At 48.2% G+C, this 19,483-nt stretch overlaps 1 protein-coding gene and 1 pseudogene across 1 annotated transcript; both read left to right on the top strand.

Moving 5' to 3' along the window:
* The first annotated feature begins 7,951 nt into the window (after positions 1–7,951).
* On the top strand, positions 7,952–8,899 carry LOC129206445 (olfactory receptor 51Q1-like). The gene has a single exon (XM_054825625.1). It carries the CDS (start codon positions 7,952–7,954, stop codon positions 8,897–8,899), a length of 948 nt encoding a protein of 315 aa, XP_054681600.1.
* Positions 8,900–9,964: 1,065 nt separating this feature from the next.
* LOC129206388 (olfactory receptor 51L1-like) lies at positions 9,965–19,137 on the top strand (annotated as a pseudogene).
* The last annotated feature ends 346 nt before the right edge of the window (positions 19,138–19,483 follow it).

Raw genomic sequence — 19,483 nt, 5'->3', positions numbered from 1 at the left:
GACGGATCCAGGATTCTGCCACGCACCAAGAATAAATACAAAAGGGCTAACGCTCATTGCAAAAAAATGACATGCAGGAACGAGTACTATTGTCTCACAAGGAAGAACTATAATTCCCAACACAAAAAATAAATGCTAGCTGATGAGGGGAAACAGTGCACCTTGTTGCAAAAACCTGAGAACAATAATTGAAGCTAAAAGCTGGGGTTTGCTCACAAGACCCCTCGGAAAGCCCGCACCATCGGCAACAGGGCAATCTTCCTACTGGAACAGCACAGGTTCTGGGGTTATTTTACTCTTTCCTTCAATCACATCACTGGTGTTTTGGTGATGAACCCACTAGCCTGAGGACCTCATCTTCCTAAATTTAATGCATGAAGACTTCAGGCTCTAGGAGACCCTGCTTCAGCGATGTCCACAGCCTAATGACACGCTGCATGGATAACGACCTCTGTACGTCCCTTCTGAACCAGACGCGTGCTGTTTTAATTTCTCGTGCTTCTGGCTCTCATATTGGAAGTGACAATGAGCAGATCTTTCCCCACTTTCCCCCCCTCTGTCACATCTCCCCTCCATTGCCTCTCTCCAACCGAAGCCACGTCTGCTCGCTCATGTCCCATGATAAGTGTTTCGCTCCCCGAGGCACTAGGACTGTAGCAGTATTTCAGATGCACAACGCTGTCCTGGACTTGTTTTCTGGTCCTTGCCTAGGAATTTCTGATATCTACTTTGTTTTTGGAACTGCTGATCACTGAACTGTGTTGTCGTAACACTATCATAACTGTGACAGCTTGTTCCTGAGAGATAATTGTTAGCCACCAGCCTGTCATTTTCTATCATCTGAAGTGTTCTGTTTTTTCCCAAGTGCATCACTATGTTTATCTCAACTTCTTTTTTTTTTATCTGTTGTTTTATTGTTCAGTGACTCAGTCTTACCAGGGTCTTCTGCAGATTTTCGCAGCTGGTCCTCCTGTTCCTGGAGTAATTTAATATCATCAGAAAGTTGGTTGCCTTGCTGTTTTCCTCTCCCTTTCCCAGAAGAAAATTGTTGAAAAGCAGAAATCTCAGTACTGGTTCCTGTAGAGCTTCGCTGTAAAGGATAGCCATGAACCTTTTTTTTATGATTCAATTATACACTCGTGTGTGGGACCTTACTCTCATTTCATGGCTGCTTATTTGATGACCGTCAGTGGGGACCTTGCTCAGAGCCATTGGGAATCCAGGTAGACTCCATCACCTGGACCTGCCCCAGCCAGAATCCCTTCCAGCCCTTGGAGGACTCGCAAGATGCTAGGGAGTCTTGTCTGCGTGTTAGAAGAGCCGTACTGACGCTTTGCCCATATGGCGTACTTATCCATGTCCCTATTGATTCAATCCTTTATTAAATTTTCTGCAACACAGGTAAATTCTTCCCACACAGGTACCATGTCCGTGGCTTTGCAGATCCCTCCATCTCTCCAGGAAGCCTTTTAATGTGTCCCATGGGAACGTGTCCTTGCAGAGGGTACTTGTGCACACGACAGTGCCGAAAACAGGGAAACTCTCCCCTCTCACCGTAGCCCTGCCCGTACCCTCGTACCTAATGGGATGGGCGGGCGGCTGGGTGCATCCACATTTGCTCAATCCAGCTGATTTGCCTTGTGCAACCTCTCTCCAGGGTCTGGGATGGAGTTGCTTTGGATGCTTCTTCCCTGGGGTCAAATTTGGGTGAGCAGCTGCTGGGTAACTTATTTAGGGTGTGCTGAGTGCCTCTGGGCACCCCAGGGTCTGCATTAACCAGGAGCTCAATGCACTTGCCTACGTGTTGTCGCTTAGTGCCACTGGGGATCACAGATCTCATCGGAGATGCCTGGTGGTGTCCCACGTGGCTTCCCACTGCCACTGCTACAAAGCGTGTTGTTATGATCAGCATCTCATTTACGGGCAAATGCACTTTGTGTATAAGGCCAAGAATTAATTGTTAGTGTAATTGAAAACAGGCTAATAGAAGAATCGTTGTTAGTCCAGATCCAGTTGTTAAAGAAAAAAAAAAAAAGGAATTAATATTTCTCTACAGAAAAATAAGTAGGAGGAGTAGTAACAACAAGAAGAACAATAATAATGATAATAAAGATTGTTATACACACACTTCCCAATTACTACCTCTTCCTGGGTCCTACCTCACCCTTTCACTGCTCCTCTGGGTCCTAATGTTGGTGACTTCAGTTTGGTGGTGGATGTTACATCAAGTCATCCAAATCTGGAGTCCTTTGTGGGGAGTAGGATATTGATGTTCATGGCTTCTTTCTCACTCTAGGCTCCACTTTGTGTCTTTTTTATGTTTGATAATGTGCTTTTACACCTTGCTTTCTCTTCATTGGTCTGCAAGTCCATCATACATGCAGATTTCCTAAATATGATGCATTTTATGCATGATAGATACTTGTTCTTTGTTCTTTTTGTCACCACAAAAATAATTTTTGCCCGGCTCTGAGCTTGCATTCCTTTAACTGACCACTCCTGAGATGTTTACAGCCACGAGGTCTCCGGTACCAGCCTGTGCTCCATCTCTTATCACCTCATGCCTGCACTCCTCCGTGCTGCATCCTCTGTCCTCACTTCTCAAGGCCCCTGCCATGCTGCCTGACCCGGATTTCTCAGCATGACACAATTCTGTGGAAGTCATAAATATCTCATTCAGCACAGAGTAGCTACTTTTTACGACTATCTGCATAAAACTGAAACTCTGGTTGCACCATACAACTGTAAGCAAAAAAGCCATAGCTATAGTCAGAATAACAATTGCCATTACTGTTAAATCTGGTAAAAAACAGAGCTCCAGGCAGGCCAGGACAAGTTCAGAGAGAGCAAACCCGGCACTCCTCTGTCCCAAGACCTTGCAAACTTATTACAAAGCCTGTGGCCTGTAACCAGCGGTGGCCATGCCGTGGTGCTGGCTCGGTGTGCAGGACCAGTGCCACAGCTGCCCGGCCGGGCGGATGCTGAGGACATCCCGAATGGGACTCAGCACCGAGCTGGGGGGCGAGCAAGCTGAGCCCTGGATCGCCACCGACTGACTGCTGGGGGCTGGGATGCCCCATGCGGATGGGGACCCTTGCAGAGGGACACCCACCACCGGCACAAGGAGATGCCTGTGCAGAGGAACCCGTGTTTGACCATCTCACGCTGGAGATGGACCTCAGTCCTGGAGTCCTTCAGGAGTGAATCAGCGTCTGGCTACAAGAAGAGCAGAGATAACTCCAGGGTCCCTGAGAGAACATCTAAAGTTTTCTTCCTTTCCCTGAAAAAATTGGTTAAAATGCAGGGGAGGTTTTGATGCACGTAAAAGGAAAGGGATAAAAAAGTGGTATCTTTTACACTGGACAAAGATTGTTGCCTCAGACTTTTCATTTCAAATACTTGATTGTTCCATCCATCAAAATTTTTGTTGCCTAAAAAATGTGGGATTTTGAAGGTGGTTGTTAAAACTGAAATTGGAGATGACATGGCACAACTCCTGGATCACTCTGGTCTTGTAACAGGGAATAAGGAGTTTTCTGGGCCCCTGCACACTGAACTGCTCAGGTCAGTGGATGTTTCTAGCATTGCTCGTGGAGCAAAAGCAATGCAGGTCTGTCTAGGTGGATAGCTCAGATGATGAAAGGAGTTATCTTTGCTGTTCAAAGGGATGCTGGGCACTCAGGTACCTCGGGGTGAAGAGGTGATGTGGAAAGGCAGCAGATACAGGTAGACTGCAAAACCTGATTTGTTCTGCTGCTGCTCTGCGACAAAAAAAAATCCAATTATTTATTTTACTAGGTAACACACTCACATGTTCTGCTTGCTGGAAGGTTAGGAGGAGAAACTGCCGCTTTTTGATGAAGTACTTTAATATCTCTGGATGAAGAGGCTATACATATAGAAGGAAGTTACATGTGAGCCAAGAAAGAAGAGAAAACTGAGAATAGAAAGCAAGGAAGGAGTAAAAAAAAAAAAAAAAAAAAGGATAGTGGGAGATATGAGAATGAAGACAGAGCCACAGAGTGATCTTTCTTAAATATTAAAGTTCCCACCTGACAATGAAATGACTCAAAACCTCAGGGACTTCCCATGGAGGCTACAGACGTTGTCTCAGACCCATGGTCAGGGCAGAATCTCCTTGGGACCCATGAAACAAGGTCGAAACTGGCCTCTGGACACACGGGCTGGGAAAATAAACCCACGTGTACACGGGAGCGCTGGGGAAACGCAGGGGGAAGGCAGCTCAGGAGAAAAGCTGGAGAAAACCACTAAGTTCATCTAACTGCTAAATTCTGCATTTTGACTCATCTCTTGATGATGTTATCTGGATGGGCACTAGTGACAGGGGGTTTGTTCCTGTATTTTGGCCCAGTGCTTGCTCAGTGCATCACACAAACCAACCCCGGAGCAAACTTCCTCGCCGCGCAGGAATACGTCGTAATGCCGAAGTGAGATTAAATTGGACAAGTGAGATTTTAGTCCCACCAGATCATCCCTGACCACCAGCGAAGTATGTAACTCCTCATTTTGTCGCTGTGTGCACCTCCACTCTTACACTGCTCTCAGCTCTGCTGCACTTCCTCCGCTCAGAGGCAGGTTTCACCCCCAAAACCTCGTGTTCCGTCGACATTTGAGCCGTGGCCAAATGGAGCGCTGCCCCAGCGGGCACACGTGGGTGGCAGACCAAGGCCATCGCTCCTTTCTTTGCATCCTCTCTGAGAGGGTTGTCTGCGATATCCCGTTGCAACGGTTCTGCTTCCTCCTTGCAGAGGAGCCATCGAATCGCAGATGTCCCCAGGGAAGGTTGCTGGGGTCGGAATAGGGAGGGTACGTGACTTTGGCCAATTTTTGCAGTCCGTTCCCCTCATAGCGTCCCAACTTCCACTATTGTTTTACTAGTGACAATAGAGGTCACGTCCCTGACTGCTCACTAGGACACATGTTTATGGGCCCATCACTTAACTTGTATAATCACATTTTAAACTCCCTGATGCTGTCCTCCTTCATAACTGATTGTGAAACAAGTTCCAGAAAACTTCTCTGAAAAAGAAGTATTTTTCTCTGTGTCAAACTCTTTTCCTACTAGTTTCAAGTTGTTTTGGTATTGGTGACTGCTGTGCATTCAGCCCAATATTTCATAGTCTCATGGGTCTTCTACCAGGGCCAGACTGGCAGCAGTCTTTCACTGCCATGTCTGCAGAAAAAGTGGCCTTTTGCCAGACAAACTGCCAAGGTAATATCAGTGCAAAGCTACTTTATGCATTATTACACAATATTGCAATTATTAGACTATGTGAGCATGGAGATAGATGAAAACTTCTTGGACACCCTTCCACAGGAGCAGCAATGTGTGTTTATGTCATCACCTCCACCATCAGTACTGTCCTGCGGGGCAGCATCCAGGGTGAGGGGGGCATTCTTGCTGCCGATGGTCCCTTGGGTCTCGGCTGATGGAGACGTCGTTGCCTTGAACAGCTAGTGGAAAAATGGGTGGTTTTGATCAAGAAAGGGAAGCATATGGTCAGAAATAAGCTGGTGCTAGTGTCCAACCACAGGAGAAATACACCTGCAGTTGGCCGAAGTATTTGAAGTGTTCTCCTGGTACCCACTCTGCTCTGACCGGGTGCGAGAGCTAGCATGCTATTTTCACCTGCTGTTATGGTCTTTTTCTATTTGGAAGTCCATAACTGAGGGAACAGGGAAGGAAGGAACCAGCTGAAGGCAGAAGTGCCTGCCCCTGCCACGGACCGTGCCCAGGATCTCTGGTAAGTGAGCTGGAGCACGGGACGTCCCAGTGACCTGTGCCGCTTTTGAGATGAAGGAACCCAAAGTGCACGAGGTCTGAGTGAACATCAGGTTCATGCAGCAGAATAAGGACTGTTCCCTGTTGGTGATTCCAGTCCTAAGCTCTATCAGCATTCAGTTTGGGTCTTTTCTGTTAAATCCTTCTGAGCACTAACCGTGGAGCTGCTGAGCAGGGAGCGAAACAAAAGGTTGGATTCACAAACCCTGGCCCTGCTTTGCAGTCTCCTGTTGTGCTTCACAGCATTTCATGGGCACCGAGAGACCGAGCTCAGACTTTAACTCAGGTAAGACACCCAGGGCTGGAGCCTTCTGTTAGTACATGGGTAACAGGCACCCAATAATGCAAAATCACGACTAAAAATGTACTCCCGGTTTTAATTGAGCTACCAAACCCTTCTGCCTTCAGCAACTAAAAATTCTGATATGTCCTCTGCTACCTCAAAGCGTGCTCTGTTTTCAGAAACCTGCTTCCCAGCCACCACAGCAAATCCTCTCTTAAGTCAGTTTTACCTGCTCAGCATAAAATCAGAACCTGGTGTCTAGTATGAATTATTCAGATTTATATTGCTGTGTCTCGTTACGCTTTACTGCTCTTTAAAAGGTATTCAGATTAGAAGTCCTGTGCACCTGCCAGGTACTTAGGAAATTCTCCATGGATAAAATGAACATGCGGAATTTCTGTGATGTCTCAGCATGGATGCACTATATATTTATAAAAGTAATACAGCTCTCCTGTCAGCCATTTCTCCAAGAGTCTGTTGTAACGCATGGGCAATCACTGTAAAGACTTGGAGGATGTTCCCTGGCTGTGTTTGGGCAGGTGAGGGGTGTGTGATATAGTGGCACTGGAGATGTGGTTCCTCAGCTCCTTGAAACCAAGGCATTGGAGGTGTGTTGTGTGGGAAGAGGGAGGAGAGCGGAGCCACAGCCAGCATGAAACCGCATCTCCTCTGGCATCAGGACTGGGAGCAGCTGGGGCAGAGTCTAGACAACTCGGCAGCACTGCCAAATTCATCACGTAAAGAGAGGCTCCTACTTATTTCTGGAGTAAGAAAACGTATCAATGGTGCAAGGGTCTCTCAACTGCACAAAGCAGAAGCCCTGAAACGCCACAGGTGCCACCAGCATCCTGGCTTGGATCAGGAACAGTGTGGCCAGCAGGACCAGGGCAGCGATCGTCCCCCTGTACCGGGCCCTGGTGAGGCCGCACCTCGAGTGCTGTGTTCCGTTTTGGGCCCCTCACTCCAAGAAGGACATTGAGGTGCTGGAGTGTGTCCAGAGAAGGGCAACGGAGTGGGGAAGGGTATGGAGCACAAGTCTGATGAGGAGTGGCTGAAGGAACTGGGGTGGTTTAGCCTGGAGAAGAGGAGGCTGAGGGGAGACCTGATGGCTCTCTACAACTACCTCAAAGGAGGTTATGGTGAGGTGGGTGTTGGTCTCTTCTCCCAAGTAACAAGCGATAGGACAAGAGGAAATGGTCTTAAGTTGTGCCAGGGGAGGTTTAGATTAGATATTAGGAAAAATTTCTTTACCAAAAGAGTGGTCAGTCACTGGAACAGACTGCCCAGAGAGGTGGTGGAGTCACCATCCCTGGAAGTCTTCCAAAGACGTGTAGACATGGTGCTTAGGGACATGGTTTAGTAGACATGACGGTGTTGGGTCGACGGTTGGACTTGATGATCCTAGAGGTCTTTTTCAACCTTAAAGATTCTATGATTCTATAAAATTGGCACAAATGCCTTTGCTTCACCCAGTACATTTGATAAGTCATTATTTATCTGGGGAGCCACCGCAAACTTTCCTCCCTTTTCCTTAGTTCAATGATGTTTTTAATGAGTAACATTGCGTATTGATATTTGTCACAGTAACAGGTAAATGAAGAAGTTATCGGGTTCATAGGTATGCGTATTTACTGCTGCCATAGCAAAGTGCAATGTTTACATCTTTAATGGTATGTTTCTGTACCATCAAACTCTCATTTAAATAAGAGCTCGTACTGCAGCACTCTGAGAGAGCCAGAGTGCATAACATAAATCTGTTTGCTTAGATTTGGCAGATTTATGATACTGGATCACTTCTAGTTTGTTCTTTCTTCTTTGGTTCACTGATTACAGGATTACCTTGCCTATTTGTGCTTCAGCTCATCATGTCGTGTACAGCAGAACCAATTCCTCTCATTCCTCTCATGCTGTTCACCCCAACAGGCATTCGGAGGCTGGAGGTTTCCCACGTCTGGCTCTCCATCCCTTTCACTTGCATTTACATTGCGTCACTTGCGGGGAACTGCACAATCCTCTTTGCCATCGGGACCGATCCGAGCCCCCACGAGCCCATGTACCAATTCCTGTCCTTGATGGCCATCACCCATTTGGTTTCGTCTCTCTCTACAATGCCAACTGTGATGAGTGTTTTCTGGGTCAACTACAGGGAAAACAGTTTCAGAGAATGTTTTGCTCTGCTTTACTTTGTTCATTTCCTCTCCTTTGTGGAGTCCTCAGTGCTTCTGGCCATGGCCTTTGATTGTTATGTGACCATCTGGTACCTGCAGAGATACTCCTCCATCCTCAGCAGTGCCAGGATAGGCAGGATTGGGCTGGCTGCTCTGTGCGGATACCTCTTAGGAGGGCTGCCATCGCCTGCTGTCTCATCAATCAGATGTGCAGACATCGCATTCAGTAACTGGTATGACTTTGCTGTAGCCATTTTTTGTCTGACGTTCAACATCATCCTCACCTTTGTGTCATATATACTGATTGCTGGGGCCATTCTGAGCATCACATCCCAGAGGGAGCATCTCAAGGCTTTGAACAACTGCCTGTCCTGTATCATGGCAGTCCTGATCCTGTACATCCCCATGGGTGGCTTGTCCATGGTTCACCAGTATGGCCAGGATCCTTCCCCTCTTGTTCACATCTTCAGGTCCAACGTCTGCTTGCCGGTCCTTCCCACGCTGAACCCCGTCTTCTACAGTATAAAAACTAAACAGATCCACAGGGATGTGTCCTCAGGATCCTCATGCCAAGGAGGAGCTCCTCTGGTGGGACATCAGAGATGTCCCTGGCAGAGATCGCTGCTCTGGGAAACACCCACCTAACATGATGATCCAGATTCCTCATTTGGAAAGCGCATTTGCTTTGCATCATGTGGGGATCTACTCAGTGAAGGTATTCACAGTTATCATTGATATCCATACGTTAAAATCAACTCATCGGAATTCCCAGCGTGTGGAGTGGGTCACAACTGCCACTCGGGTCTGTCCCCCTGAGGGGCAGCCAGGAGTTTTCTCGGGTCCACAGATTCTAGCTGACCGTTAGAGCATTTTAGCACCCACAGTTTCTTGTGGTTATCCCTGTCCTCTGACTCCTTCATATGTTTTGCACCCTGAGTACCTGAATAATGCTCTGTTCCATCTAAAGGCTGCACAATCAGTCACAAGCCAATTTCAGTGGCAGTACAACCGTCATGGATGATTATGTGATATTTGTCTTGCTCTTTTACTGCAGATGAAGTTTCATCTGTTCCAGATGATTTTGATAAGAGGAGCAACATGAAAATGGAAATTTAAACAATCTCAACCCCCTCTGTTTTCCAGCTGATCCTGTTCATGAAATCCATAATTTGCAATAGAGCCTCTTGTTTGCCTGTGACACGTACAGCTCCTGCAGTCTCTCATGATGACCCATGCTGTTTATTGTTCTTTTTCTCCCCTCAGTTCTTTCTCTTCTCCTGTCCTTAGATTTGAAGATCTTGATAGCAGGGATTGTCTTTTCATTCTGCACCTCTAATACTATAATAAAGTATCTGATCTGTGCTTCAATGTATAGCAAGGGTACAGATACTAAATACTACTGCTACCAATTGCTTCTCTTCCTGGGCTACGTGACTGAGATGCTAAATAACAACAGAAATGCTAAATAACAACAACAAAAAAAATTACACTTCCAATTGCAAAATTTCAGATAAATATATACCAGTGCTGGGTTTGCGGGCCACTTCAATGGTATGTCTACATCTTGATTTGTATGGATCAGCCGTGTGTTATCCAACGAATGAATGTTACGCAATGAATTAATGTCTGTGGTTCAGAGACAGCTCCGTCACTTGGGAAAATCCAGTTCTTAATTCTTTAGCCTGCTGAGAGGGCACTTTTTTAAGCAACATGTCCCGAATTAACAGCATATACTTAGGGTAAGAAAGAGTTCTTCCTGGGCGTGGGCTGGTAAGTAGGAATCTCTTTGGAGAGATTAGCGATGGGAAAAACACGGAGCAAAAAGCTGAGGTGGTTGAGGTGACGAGGACAACTTTGAGAGTGTTGTGGAGAACATTGAGGACGGTCATTAAGGCATCTCAGTGGAAGACTGCGGTGGCCTAGGACGGAGAGATAGACAAAGAATGGGGCAGCAGAAGGGTGGTTGTTCAAAGGACATTTTGTGTTACTGTTCATTTTCCAGCAGGGACCCAAGCACCTATCCCATTGATAAGGGTATTTCTGGCAAAATACTGCATGCCAAAACAACGTTTACCTATGGAATTTTGCTTACCTGGATAGAAATAAGATGGAAGGGTGTAGTAGTTTTGGCTGGAATAGAATTATTTTTCTTCATATCTAGTGTGAAGAAGCACTTAGCTTCATGGCTCTGCTTTGGGTCTGTGCTGGAAACAGTGCTGATAACAGAGGGATGTTTTAGCTATTGCTGAGCAGTGCTTGCACAGCCTCAAGGCCTCTTCTGCTCCCCACCAGCGAGGAGATGGGGGTGCCTGAGGATTTGGGAGGGGACACAGCCGGGACAGCTGACCCCAACTGACCGAAGGGATATTCCATACCATACGGCATGCTCAGCAATAAAAGATGAGGGAAGAAGGAGGATGGGTTTAATTTACCCACTAGATTGTCTTTATCTCAACTTATGAGTTTTTGCACTTTCACCCTCCCAATTCTCTCCCCCATCCCATGGCGGGGGCAGGGGAGTGAGCGAGCGGCTGCGTGGGGCTGAGCTGCCTGACGGGGTTAAACCACGACAAAGGGCTTGTAGAAATATTGAATTGCAGAGTAAAAGAGACAGCTATATTTATCATCATACGTGTTTCATAGCTGCGGCAGACACACCGTGTAGCTCGTGTGCAGACAGCTGCAACACACTATCGATATCTCTAAAATTCAGCCAACGCAGTCAGGAAACTTCTCCTATCAATAATGCATCCACTTTGAGCTTCAAAAGAGTGATTTCTCCAAGTTCAGGAAAACTGTGTGAGTGGAGGGGCTGGGAGGGTTCCCAGGGCAGGTGTTTTTCAGCAACTTCCCCTCTTTCTGTTCCTTTTCCTCTGCATTAGATACGCTTTTTCTTCCTGATGTGAGACTCTGGATGAAACACCTTCAGGGACAGAGTTCACCACCATCTGTGGTCTCTTGTTCTGGCAGTAACTCATAGTCACGGTGAAAAACCACACCTTGTTTTACCTTGAAATGTAAATCCTAAAGCCATTTTGGATTTGCCAATAGGTAACATTAAAATGTCATCTTACATGCAAACGGGCGCCAGCCCTTAGGTGTAAAAAATTAGCAGACTTGCTCCGTTTAACGCGCAAAGGCTCGAAGCACAAGGGAAACGTGCGTGTTGGATGAGAGGGGCTTGCTCTAGTTCTCCATTCTGCCCATCCCACAGTGCTGGTGGTGCGGGGCTGCGTAACGCACTTTCTGTATCACCCCTGCATCTTGCAGCTCATTCTGGAGAGAATTTCAGATTTAAAGCTGCCTTGATTTTCTTGTGTTCTCTGGTACAGACCAGGGACAGAAACCATCGTCCCTGGGGGGGCCAAGAGCGTGGAGGAGAAGGTGAGTGCACGGCTGCTGCGTGGTGCTGTGTGTGCTAGCTCACATTCGAGAAGGAGAAACACCTGATCGCTACTCTTTGTTCACTTATTAAAACCACACTGAAATGGCAGTACAACGTTTTGAATAATACATGGATTTTTCATTATGCTTTATTGAAAAATTGTTCGCTCAGGTAAAATCACGAGGGGAAAAGCATCACTGCCTGCTGGAAATGCTTTCACCATCACATGTGTCCTGATTACAACCCCCAGGTATTATACTTCAGCCATACTGCCTTTTTCCACCAATACTTTTTTTTTAATAGTTCTAACTCATTATGTTAGACATTTTTAGCCATTTTAGAAAACATATGCCCCAAGGAAAGACTGTATACTGAGTAATAGTGTTTTTCAGCACAGCATTTTTAAGGAAAATGAACTCCCTGCATCTCAGGGTGGAATTGAAATGAAGATTTTAAACCTCATCTCCTCCAGGTCTGTTTACACTTTTGCTCAGGTTTCCCATCCTCCTTCACAAGAAGGCCACACATCCCAAGGTAGGAGGAATCTGGGAAACAAAAGACAACATCCCTTCCCTCCCTAACAGCCCTTAACTGAAATGAGCGTGAAAGACATCCGACTCCTTCCTGGGCATCAGTCAAGAGGCTTCATCCTTGATGCCAACCAAGGCGTCCTGCACCAGCAAGTGCCAAGCCAACTGCTGGACATAAGTCCCTGAGAACGATGCTGGGGCCATCAGGAACCTGCGGGCAGGAGGGCTGGCGGCTGCAGAAACTCCAAGGGCAGAGCTTGCAGAGGTAGTGTTTGTTGTAGCTGTAAAAATATCGTTATAAATACATAGCTACTTTAAGTATGTAGCTGCAAATATGTCAGACAAATATAGTTTGTGGTGAGAGGTGCTGCCTTTTATTAGATTAACTTTACAGTCAGAAAAACTATAAAAATCTTTCAAACTCACAGGTTGCTCTTCCAGTCTGAAAGGTAGCAATCTTCACAGCTAAATATAGCTTAAGAAGAACGACTCTGAGATTTATGGAACATATCTCACACTTCTGCTTAATGCCCATTTTTAGCGTTCAGTGGAATCAGGAGTTTGTATTTTTATGGTGAATTGCTGGTTGCCTTGAAATCCAGCTCTGGCATAAGGTGAGGCTTCCTATGTTTTTCCATGTTTGCTCAGGACAGTGGCCTTTGGGGCAGACGTGTGCCCACCACCGCTCCCAGGGAGCTCTGGGCAGCAGTTGGGCTCTCCATCCTCCAGAGCCTGATGCACACGTGTGAGATGCTCCAGAGCACACAGCTGCCCTGTGGTCCCCGGCCACGTCCCAGGAGCCGGCCGAGGAGCCCTCCCAGGGTGCCACACTTTGTCCTCCCCAGTGGTCCCAGCTCCAACCCAGTAAAGCTTTTTCTGTTCATCCTTGGTGGTATGAGGAGCTGTTGATGGAGACCAGCACTGGGATCATAGCCTTGGGGATGGATGTGCATTGCCAGCGCAGGTGGGATGCTGTGTCTTTAATAACCATTCCCAAGGCAGGAGCTGTGGGAGGAACAACCCCAGCACCAGTACAGGTTGGGGGTGACCTGCTGCGGAGAAGGACCTGGGAGTGCTGGGGGACAAGCAGCTCTCCATGACCAGCAGTGTGCCCTCGTGGCCAAGAAGGCCGACAGTGTCCTGGGGTGCATGGAGAAGAGCGTGGCCAGCAGGTCGAGGGAGGTTCTCCTCCCCCTCTGCTCTGCCCTGCCCTGGTGAGGCCACAGCTGGAGTTCTGTGTCCAGTTCTGGGCTCCCCAGTTCCAGACAGACAGGGAAGTACTGGGGAGAGTCCAGCGGAGGGCTGCGAGGATGAGGAGGGGCCTGGAGCATCTCTGGTGTGAGGAAAGGCTGAGAGAGCTGGGGCTGGTTAGCCTGGAGAAGAGAAGCCTGAGAGGGGATCTGATCAACACTTATCAATATCTAAAGGGTGGGTGTCAAGAGGAAGGGGCCAGACTCTTCTCAGTGGTGCCCAGCGACAGGACAAGGGGCAACGGGCACCAACTGGAACACAGGAAGTTCCGTTTGAACATGAGGAAAAACTTCTTCCCTCTGCGGGTGACCGAGCCCTGGGACAGGCTGCCCAGAGAGGTTGTGGAGTCTCCTTCTCTGGAGAGATTCAAACCCCGCCTGGACGTGATCCTGTGCAACCTGCTCTGGGTGATCCTGCTTTGGCAGGGGGCTGGACTGGATGATCTCCAGAGGTCCCTGCCAAGCCCTATGATTCAAAAAAAAAAAAAAAAAAAAAAAATTTCAGTGCAGCAGCTACCTAAATCAGCAACCATCCACCCCAAGAGCCTGGCTCAGCACGGCGTCCCAGTGAGCTGTGCATGCAGTGGGACGTGACTGCGCAGCCCCTTTGGTGTCTGTAACTCATGTGTGACCTTCTCCACCCTGAACATGCTGGGTTTGCAGGCACTGGCATGGCCGTGGTGCCACGCACAGAAACGCCATGGTGGATGTCCCTGCCTGTCAGCCACTGGAGCTGGAGGTTTTCCCTTTGCTTTGAACACAAGGTGAAAATGCTGAAATGCAATGGCAGAAACATTCTGCCCTCCCCGGACAGGTTCTGCCTCGCCTTCTCTCCACACCCCAACATGCACAAAAAGGAGCATGTCCACCCACCTCTCTGCCCCGAGCATCAGCACAGGATGGCAGGGGTGAGCAGGGGAAGTCTCCTGTGGTGCAAGACCCATCCACCTCCCTGGGGACGTGCGCAGCACCGGGTTCTCCACCTCTGCTCATCTCAGGTCAGGCTGCAGACAGACAGACAGGCAGACAGGCAGACGTGGGGATGGCTGTGGTCAGGCGGGTGCTGCTCCCTGCGCGAGCTGTCAGCACGGCGTGGCGGAGGTGTCAGGCTGGCAGAGCAGGAGGCTGAGGAGCGTGACGAGACCTGCAGCTCCGACCCTCTGCCCCCTTCCAGTGCCACTGAACTGTGGGGGCTCCTCCAGCAGAGGAGCTGGGTGACCACCAGTACCCTCATGGCTCACCCAGTCTCCCACACCAGACTCCTCGCTGGCCCATGGGACAGCTGTGCAAATCCTCGTACAGATGTTGCAGCAAGCGGCCAAAGCCTGGCAGCTGGATCTGCAATCAGCCTGCAGCTCGGTGTCCGTCCCTCTCCCATCTGGGCAACTGAAGCTGCTCCCTGTCCCATCCCGGTCCCTGCGGGGCACTTGCCCCATTAACGCCGTACACCATGATGGGTCCCAGCTCCTGCTGCACCCTGGGAGGGTGGGACAGGTTGTGGGATCAGCTCGGGGGCCTCTCTGGGGCGAGGTGCACAGCCCGTGGGGCGCTGGCAGCCCACCGTGGGGCGGGAAGGGAGCAACAGACCCAGCCACTCACCTCGGCGTTGCTCTTCTCGACCTGTATTTGGATTTAAAGATTGCTTTGATCTTAACTTGGGAAGCCGACGTGCAGAGACCCCCAGCGTTCGGCTACCTGCCGCACGCTGCTGGTGTCCCCAAAAGACGGGAGGAGGGAGGCTGGGGGGTGCCGGTCCCAGGGGATGGAGGGGCACGGTGGGGGAGAGCGCGTGCATGCAGCACAGCGGCCTCCTGATGTGCAGGCAGGAGCCGTTTGCTTGTTGTGAGCCGCAGATACAGCAGCCAGATAGTTTATATCTGTGGCTCTAAAAGTGGAACCTGGCCCCTGTGGTGATGATTCGAGGTCCAGCAGAAGGGCTGTATCTGTAAATACCATAAAGAACACAAATTCAGCTGGTGATCCGAGTACTGTGTTTCCATATATGTATATAAAAGGCTTGGGAGATCTGAAGTCTGCGCTCCTTGGATTTATTAGTGTTACTGACCCTGTTGACACGGGAGGTTTGTATCAGGAAGATGCGTAAGTGTATAACGATGTTTGCTCTTCTGTTTAAACAGGGCCAGCGCCCGGCTTGCCTTGCCGCAGCCCCCCTTCAGCTGGAGCGTACTTGTGAACCACTGGCAGTCTGTTGTAAAGCGGATGCATCCGTTTCTGTCTTTTGCAATCAATGAGAATGAAAAGAAATTAAGCACCGAAGCTGGAACAGGCAAAGACTGTTCTAGGCTGAATAAACACACAGGAGTGTCTCACTGCTTGTGCAATGTTTAAGGTGATCTGCAGTTTAAAGCGATAAATATCAGCTGAGATTCCCAGCTGAGTAAATCTCTGCAGGGATTGCAGGGCTACATGATAAGTCGTCCCTCAGGAGCCCATACACCTCTCATATAAAATGCATTTTAGGGATTTTTAATGCTATGCCAAGATCATGACAAACAAACAGAAGACTTTGATTCGGATGCACTGGCCACAGCGGATGCTCTGTTATTTCCGTAAGAAAACATCTGTCTAAGCATCCATCTATCCAGGTGTTTGTTTAAAAATCACTCTATTGATGGGTCTTATCTTTCAGATTCTTCACTTTGCTCTTAGTTGTTAACAGAAAACTAACTGATATCTCACTCTTGAAACTTTTTCCAATTGCTTTAGGAGTTGGGAGCGCACTCTGTCATTTGAGCATGGTGGGACCTGAAGTGACATACACAGCCTGCCCTCCCGCATTCGGATTTAGACCCTGACATGGTTCATTGTAGTGTGAATCTGGAGAAACTCCACTAAAGGCAACGGTCCCGTTTCTGTTTCACAGCAATATACTGAGGTTGATGACTGGTCTCATCTCAGCCTCAAGTATTACCAAAGACAGCAATTTTAGCTCTTTGCTGCTGTGGGGAGGGACGGAGGAAAGAGCGGAAGCTGGGAAAAAGGCAGAGCAAAAAAAAGATCTTTAAAATTGGAAAAAAAGGAGGTCTGAAGCCTCCAGTAGCAGCTGGTAGGAAAATACAGGAAGGGGGCCAGCACAGGCCAAGTCTGTACCAGCAAACTGCGGGGACCGTCCCGGCGCAGCTTTGGCCAGAGGGGCTGGTGGTGGCCACCGGTGGTCTTCGGAGCCGTGCACAGCTTGACAGCCTGGAGACGCCTGGGCTGCGCCGCTCGCCCCGGGGACAGGGCGCAGGTCCTCCTGCCACCGAACTTCATGATGCTCCCCAAAAACCTCCCATCAATTCACCGGTTAGGGACTCCCCTACACACTCTTGTGTTTAGGGTAAAATTTAGTCACAATCCTTAGAAAATTTATACGTAAATGAATGATCAAATAATGTTTTTTGGTCAATAATGAGACAAGCAGAAACTTTTACAAATTTGGCAAATACGGATCATATCAATCAGATCACTTCCTTTGTGTGGAAGGATAGCAAAAGTTTGTACATAGGGAAAAAAAGACCATAATTTTTGAGATTAATTAGCATACATATTATATACTATTTTTGTAAATGAGCCAGAGAATATTGCTGAGCTTGAACCATTACAGGGAAGTTTCAAATCCTATTTCTCGTGCTACTGGAAAGACATGAAGTGAGAATCTGAATGAGCATCCTGGACCTTATATTAGCCCGGGTAACAGAGGAGAGGAAATATTTGTTCAATCCACGGCTTCTCCAGAAGCACAGAAAAAAAGAAAGATTACTGCCCAGGGTAATTTTGAAAAAGTGCAGGAATGGTCTGAAAAAATCACACAAATAGTATAAAATACACATTGAGGAAGGGAAAAATGTGGGTAGGTAGCAGGGAAGACGGGAGAGGTGATAGCGGTGTTGATAAACGGAGCAGCGGCCACGGGATCGCGATGCGGAGAGGACGGACGTGGCGCTGGGACGCATCCAGGGCGACTTCGTCTGCAAGACACGTGCAAAGAGATGCGATCTGATCATTGACCGATTCGCCCTCCTGAGCTTTTCCGTTTTTACTTTCTCATGGATTGTAAGATAAACTGAACTCTGAGTATTTAGGTTTCAACTCCACTTGAGGTGTAAACTATATGATTTGGTGAAAAAAGGAAAAGCTGCCGGCTGCATTAATTTTGTGAGTGCTGCTAGAAATGCTAGGTGTCTTATGAATGGTTACCTATGCGTCTGTCTCCCTGGGAAGGATGGATATCATGCTTCTGACAGAAAGATTTTCAAAATTGATTGACAATCAAGCCTGGCAGGAGACTTTTCTTTTTTGTTCCATGGGAAATTCCAGAAAAGAAGAAAGGAAAAAAAAAGTCACTTAACTATATGTAACAGAGGGCCTCCCAGCTGCAGTGGGGGAGGTATTTCCGTGAGAGAGTTGCTAGCTGTGACTTACGCTGATCACAGCTCCTGAAGAGCAGGCTGCAAGTGGGCATCAAGGCTACTTGGGGCGGCTGAGATAGTGGGATTGTAAACAGAAATGGCCGTGGGTTGGTAATCTTACTGCCGTCAGAGCCGTTCGAGGGTTATGAAGTGTGAGGTTGCTTAGAAAGCAAACCCCACAGCTCAAATTTACAGCTGAGCCATAACAGTCGCTATTATTAACAATAATTAGCACAAATAAAAACAGTGCTTGAGGATGTAGTGTGCTGTTGCCACAGATGGCCTTGGGTCTGAATGGATTCGTCCCACAGATTGTGTTTTAAATTTCATTTTGATTGGTGCCTTTATTCTAGATAAGGACTGTCTGGCCAGAAGGAGATCTGTGGAGAAGTGCTCGGGGTCCTGGTGGGTACAAGTTACCCCAACATCACCAGGAGACCTTGCAGCGAAGGTGGCTGGTGGTGGTGGGTCTTTGGGGGTGCTGGGGCACGCAGGCTGTGCGGTTCCACAAAGTTCAGCACCGGTGAGACCATGTCTGGGCACTGGGTCCGGTTTGGGTCTCCCAGTGCAGCAGAGAGTGACAGGCTGGAGATGCTGGAGCCCGGGCTGTGTGGGTTTTATCACCAAACCGTCCACTTTGACGCATACCTGAACTAGAAGTATTTCATCCACAGCTTCTCCACCGAGTCTGCTGTGCTCATGGCTGTAGCTTTTGACCTCTCTGTCGTGATCTGCAGCCCCCGAGGCATACATCCCCCCTGACAAACTCCGTGGCACCAAGACTGGCATGGGGTTGACCATCCACGCAGTACTTCTGGTCTTCCTGGCCTCTGTTCTCCTGAAGATGCTGCAATATCGCTGGGTAAATGGTCTCTCGCACTCTTTCCTGTCTGCACCAGTGTGGCGTGGTCACATTTATGTGACATTTATGAGACAGCAACGTTTATGGCTTAAGTGTTTGCTCTCTCCTCAATAGCTTTAGACTCACTGTTACTTTTTCTGTTGTACATCATGATCCTTAAGACTAAGTATTGCATCCAAGGAGGAGCGGTCCAGGGCCTTCAACACCTGCACCTCCCATATCTGCGCTGTCCTAATCTTTGACGTTGCAGTGATCAGTCTGTCCATGATTCACAAATTTGGGAAAAAATGCTTTTCCTCCTGCTCACATCCTCATGGCCAACATCTGCTTGCTGGTCCCACCATGATGAACTGGATTACGTACAATGTGAAAACCAAACAGATCCGTACCTGGACCACCAGAAAGCTGCAAGAAGCCAGATGTGACTCCGCAGTCATGGTGTGAGCTGCATCGCAGCTGAGGGGTCTGACCGTGGTTGCATGGGCGGGTGGGTAAAGCCTTGCAGGTGGCAGTGGAGTCACCCATCTCAGAGACGCAATGAGAATTGGCTTAAAAGTTTAAGGGCAAACTCATCACCTGGTGCCAACTTGAATAACTGCTAAGACTTAGGCAATAAAATTCCAGCTGAAAGGTGTGCCGTTGTTATGGTCAGATGCGACTTCTTGAAATACACACATAAGATGTTATTAACTAGAAGAAATGCATATAACTCTGATGTAACTGCATAAATATTTTAACCAAACATAATTTCCTCTATTGGTTTTCCTCTTGCAATAATGTCTAATGGAGA

This window comes from Grus americana, chromosome 1 (assembly GCF_028858705.1).
Source record: "Grus americana isolate bGruAme1 chromosome 1, bGruAme1.mat, whole genome shotgun sequence".
NCBI classification, from domain to species: domain Eukaryota; kingdom Metazoa; phylum Chordata; class Aves; order Gruiformes; family Gruidae; genus Grus; species Grus americana.
The sequence above is the reverse complement of the archived record's forward strand: the minus strand, read 5'-3'. Positions and strand labels throughout refer to the sequence as shown.

Bases quoted from the DNA above. Each gene is read 5' to 3' on its own strand.
- LOC129206445 (XM_054825625.1), top strand. From the start codon at position 7,952: ATGTCGTGTACAGCAGAACCAATTCCTCTCATTCCTCTCATGCTGTTC.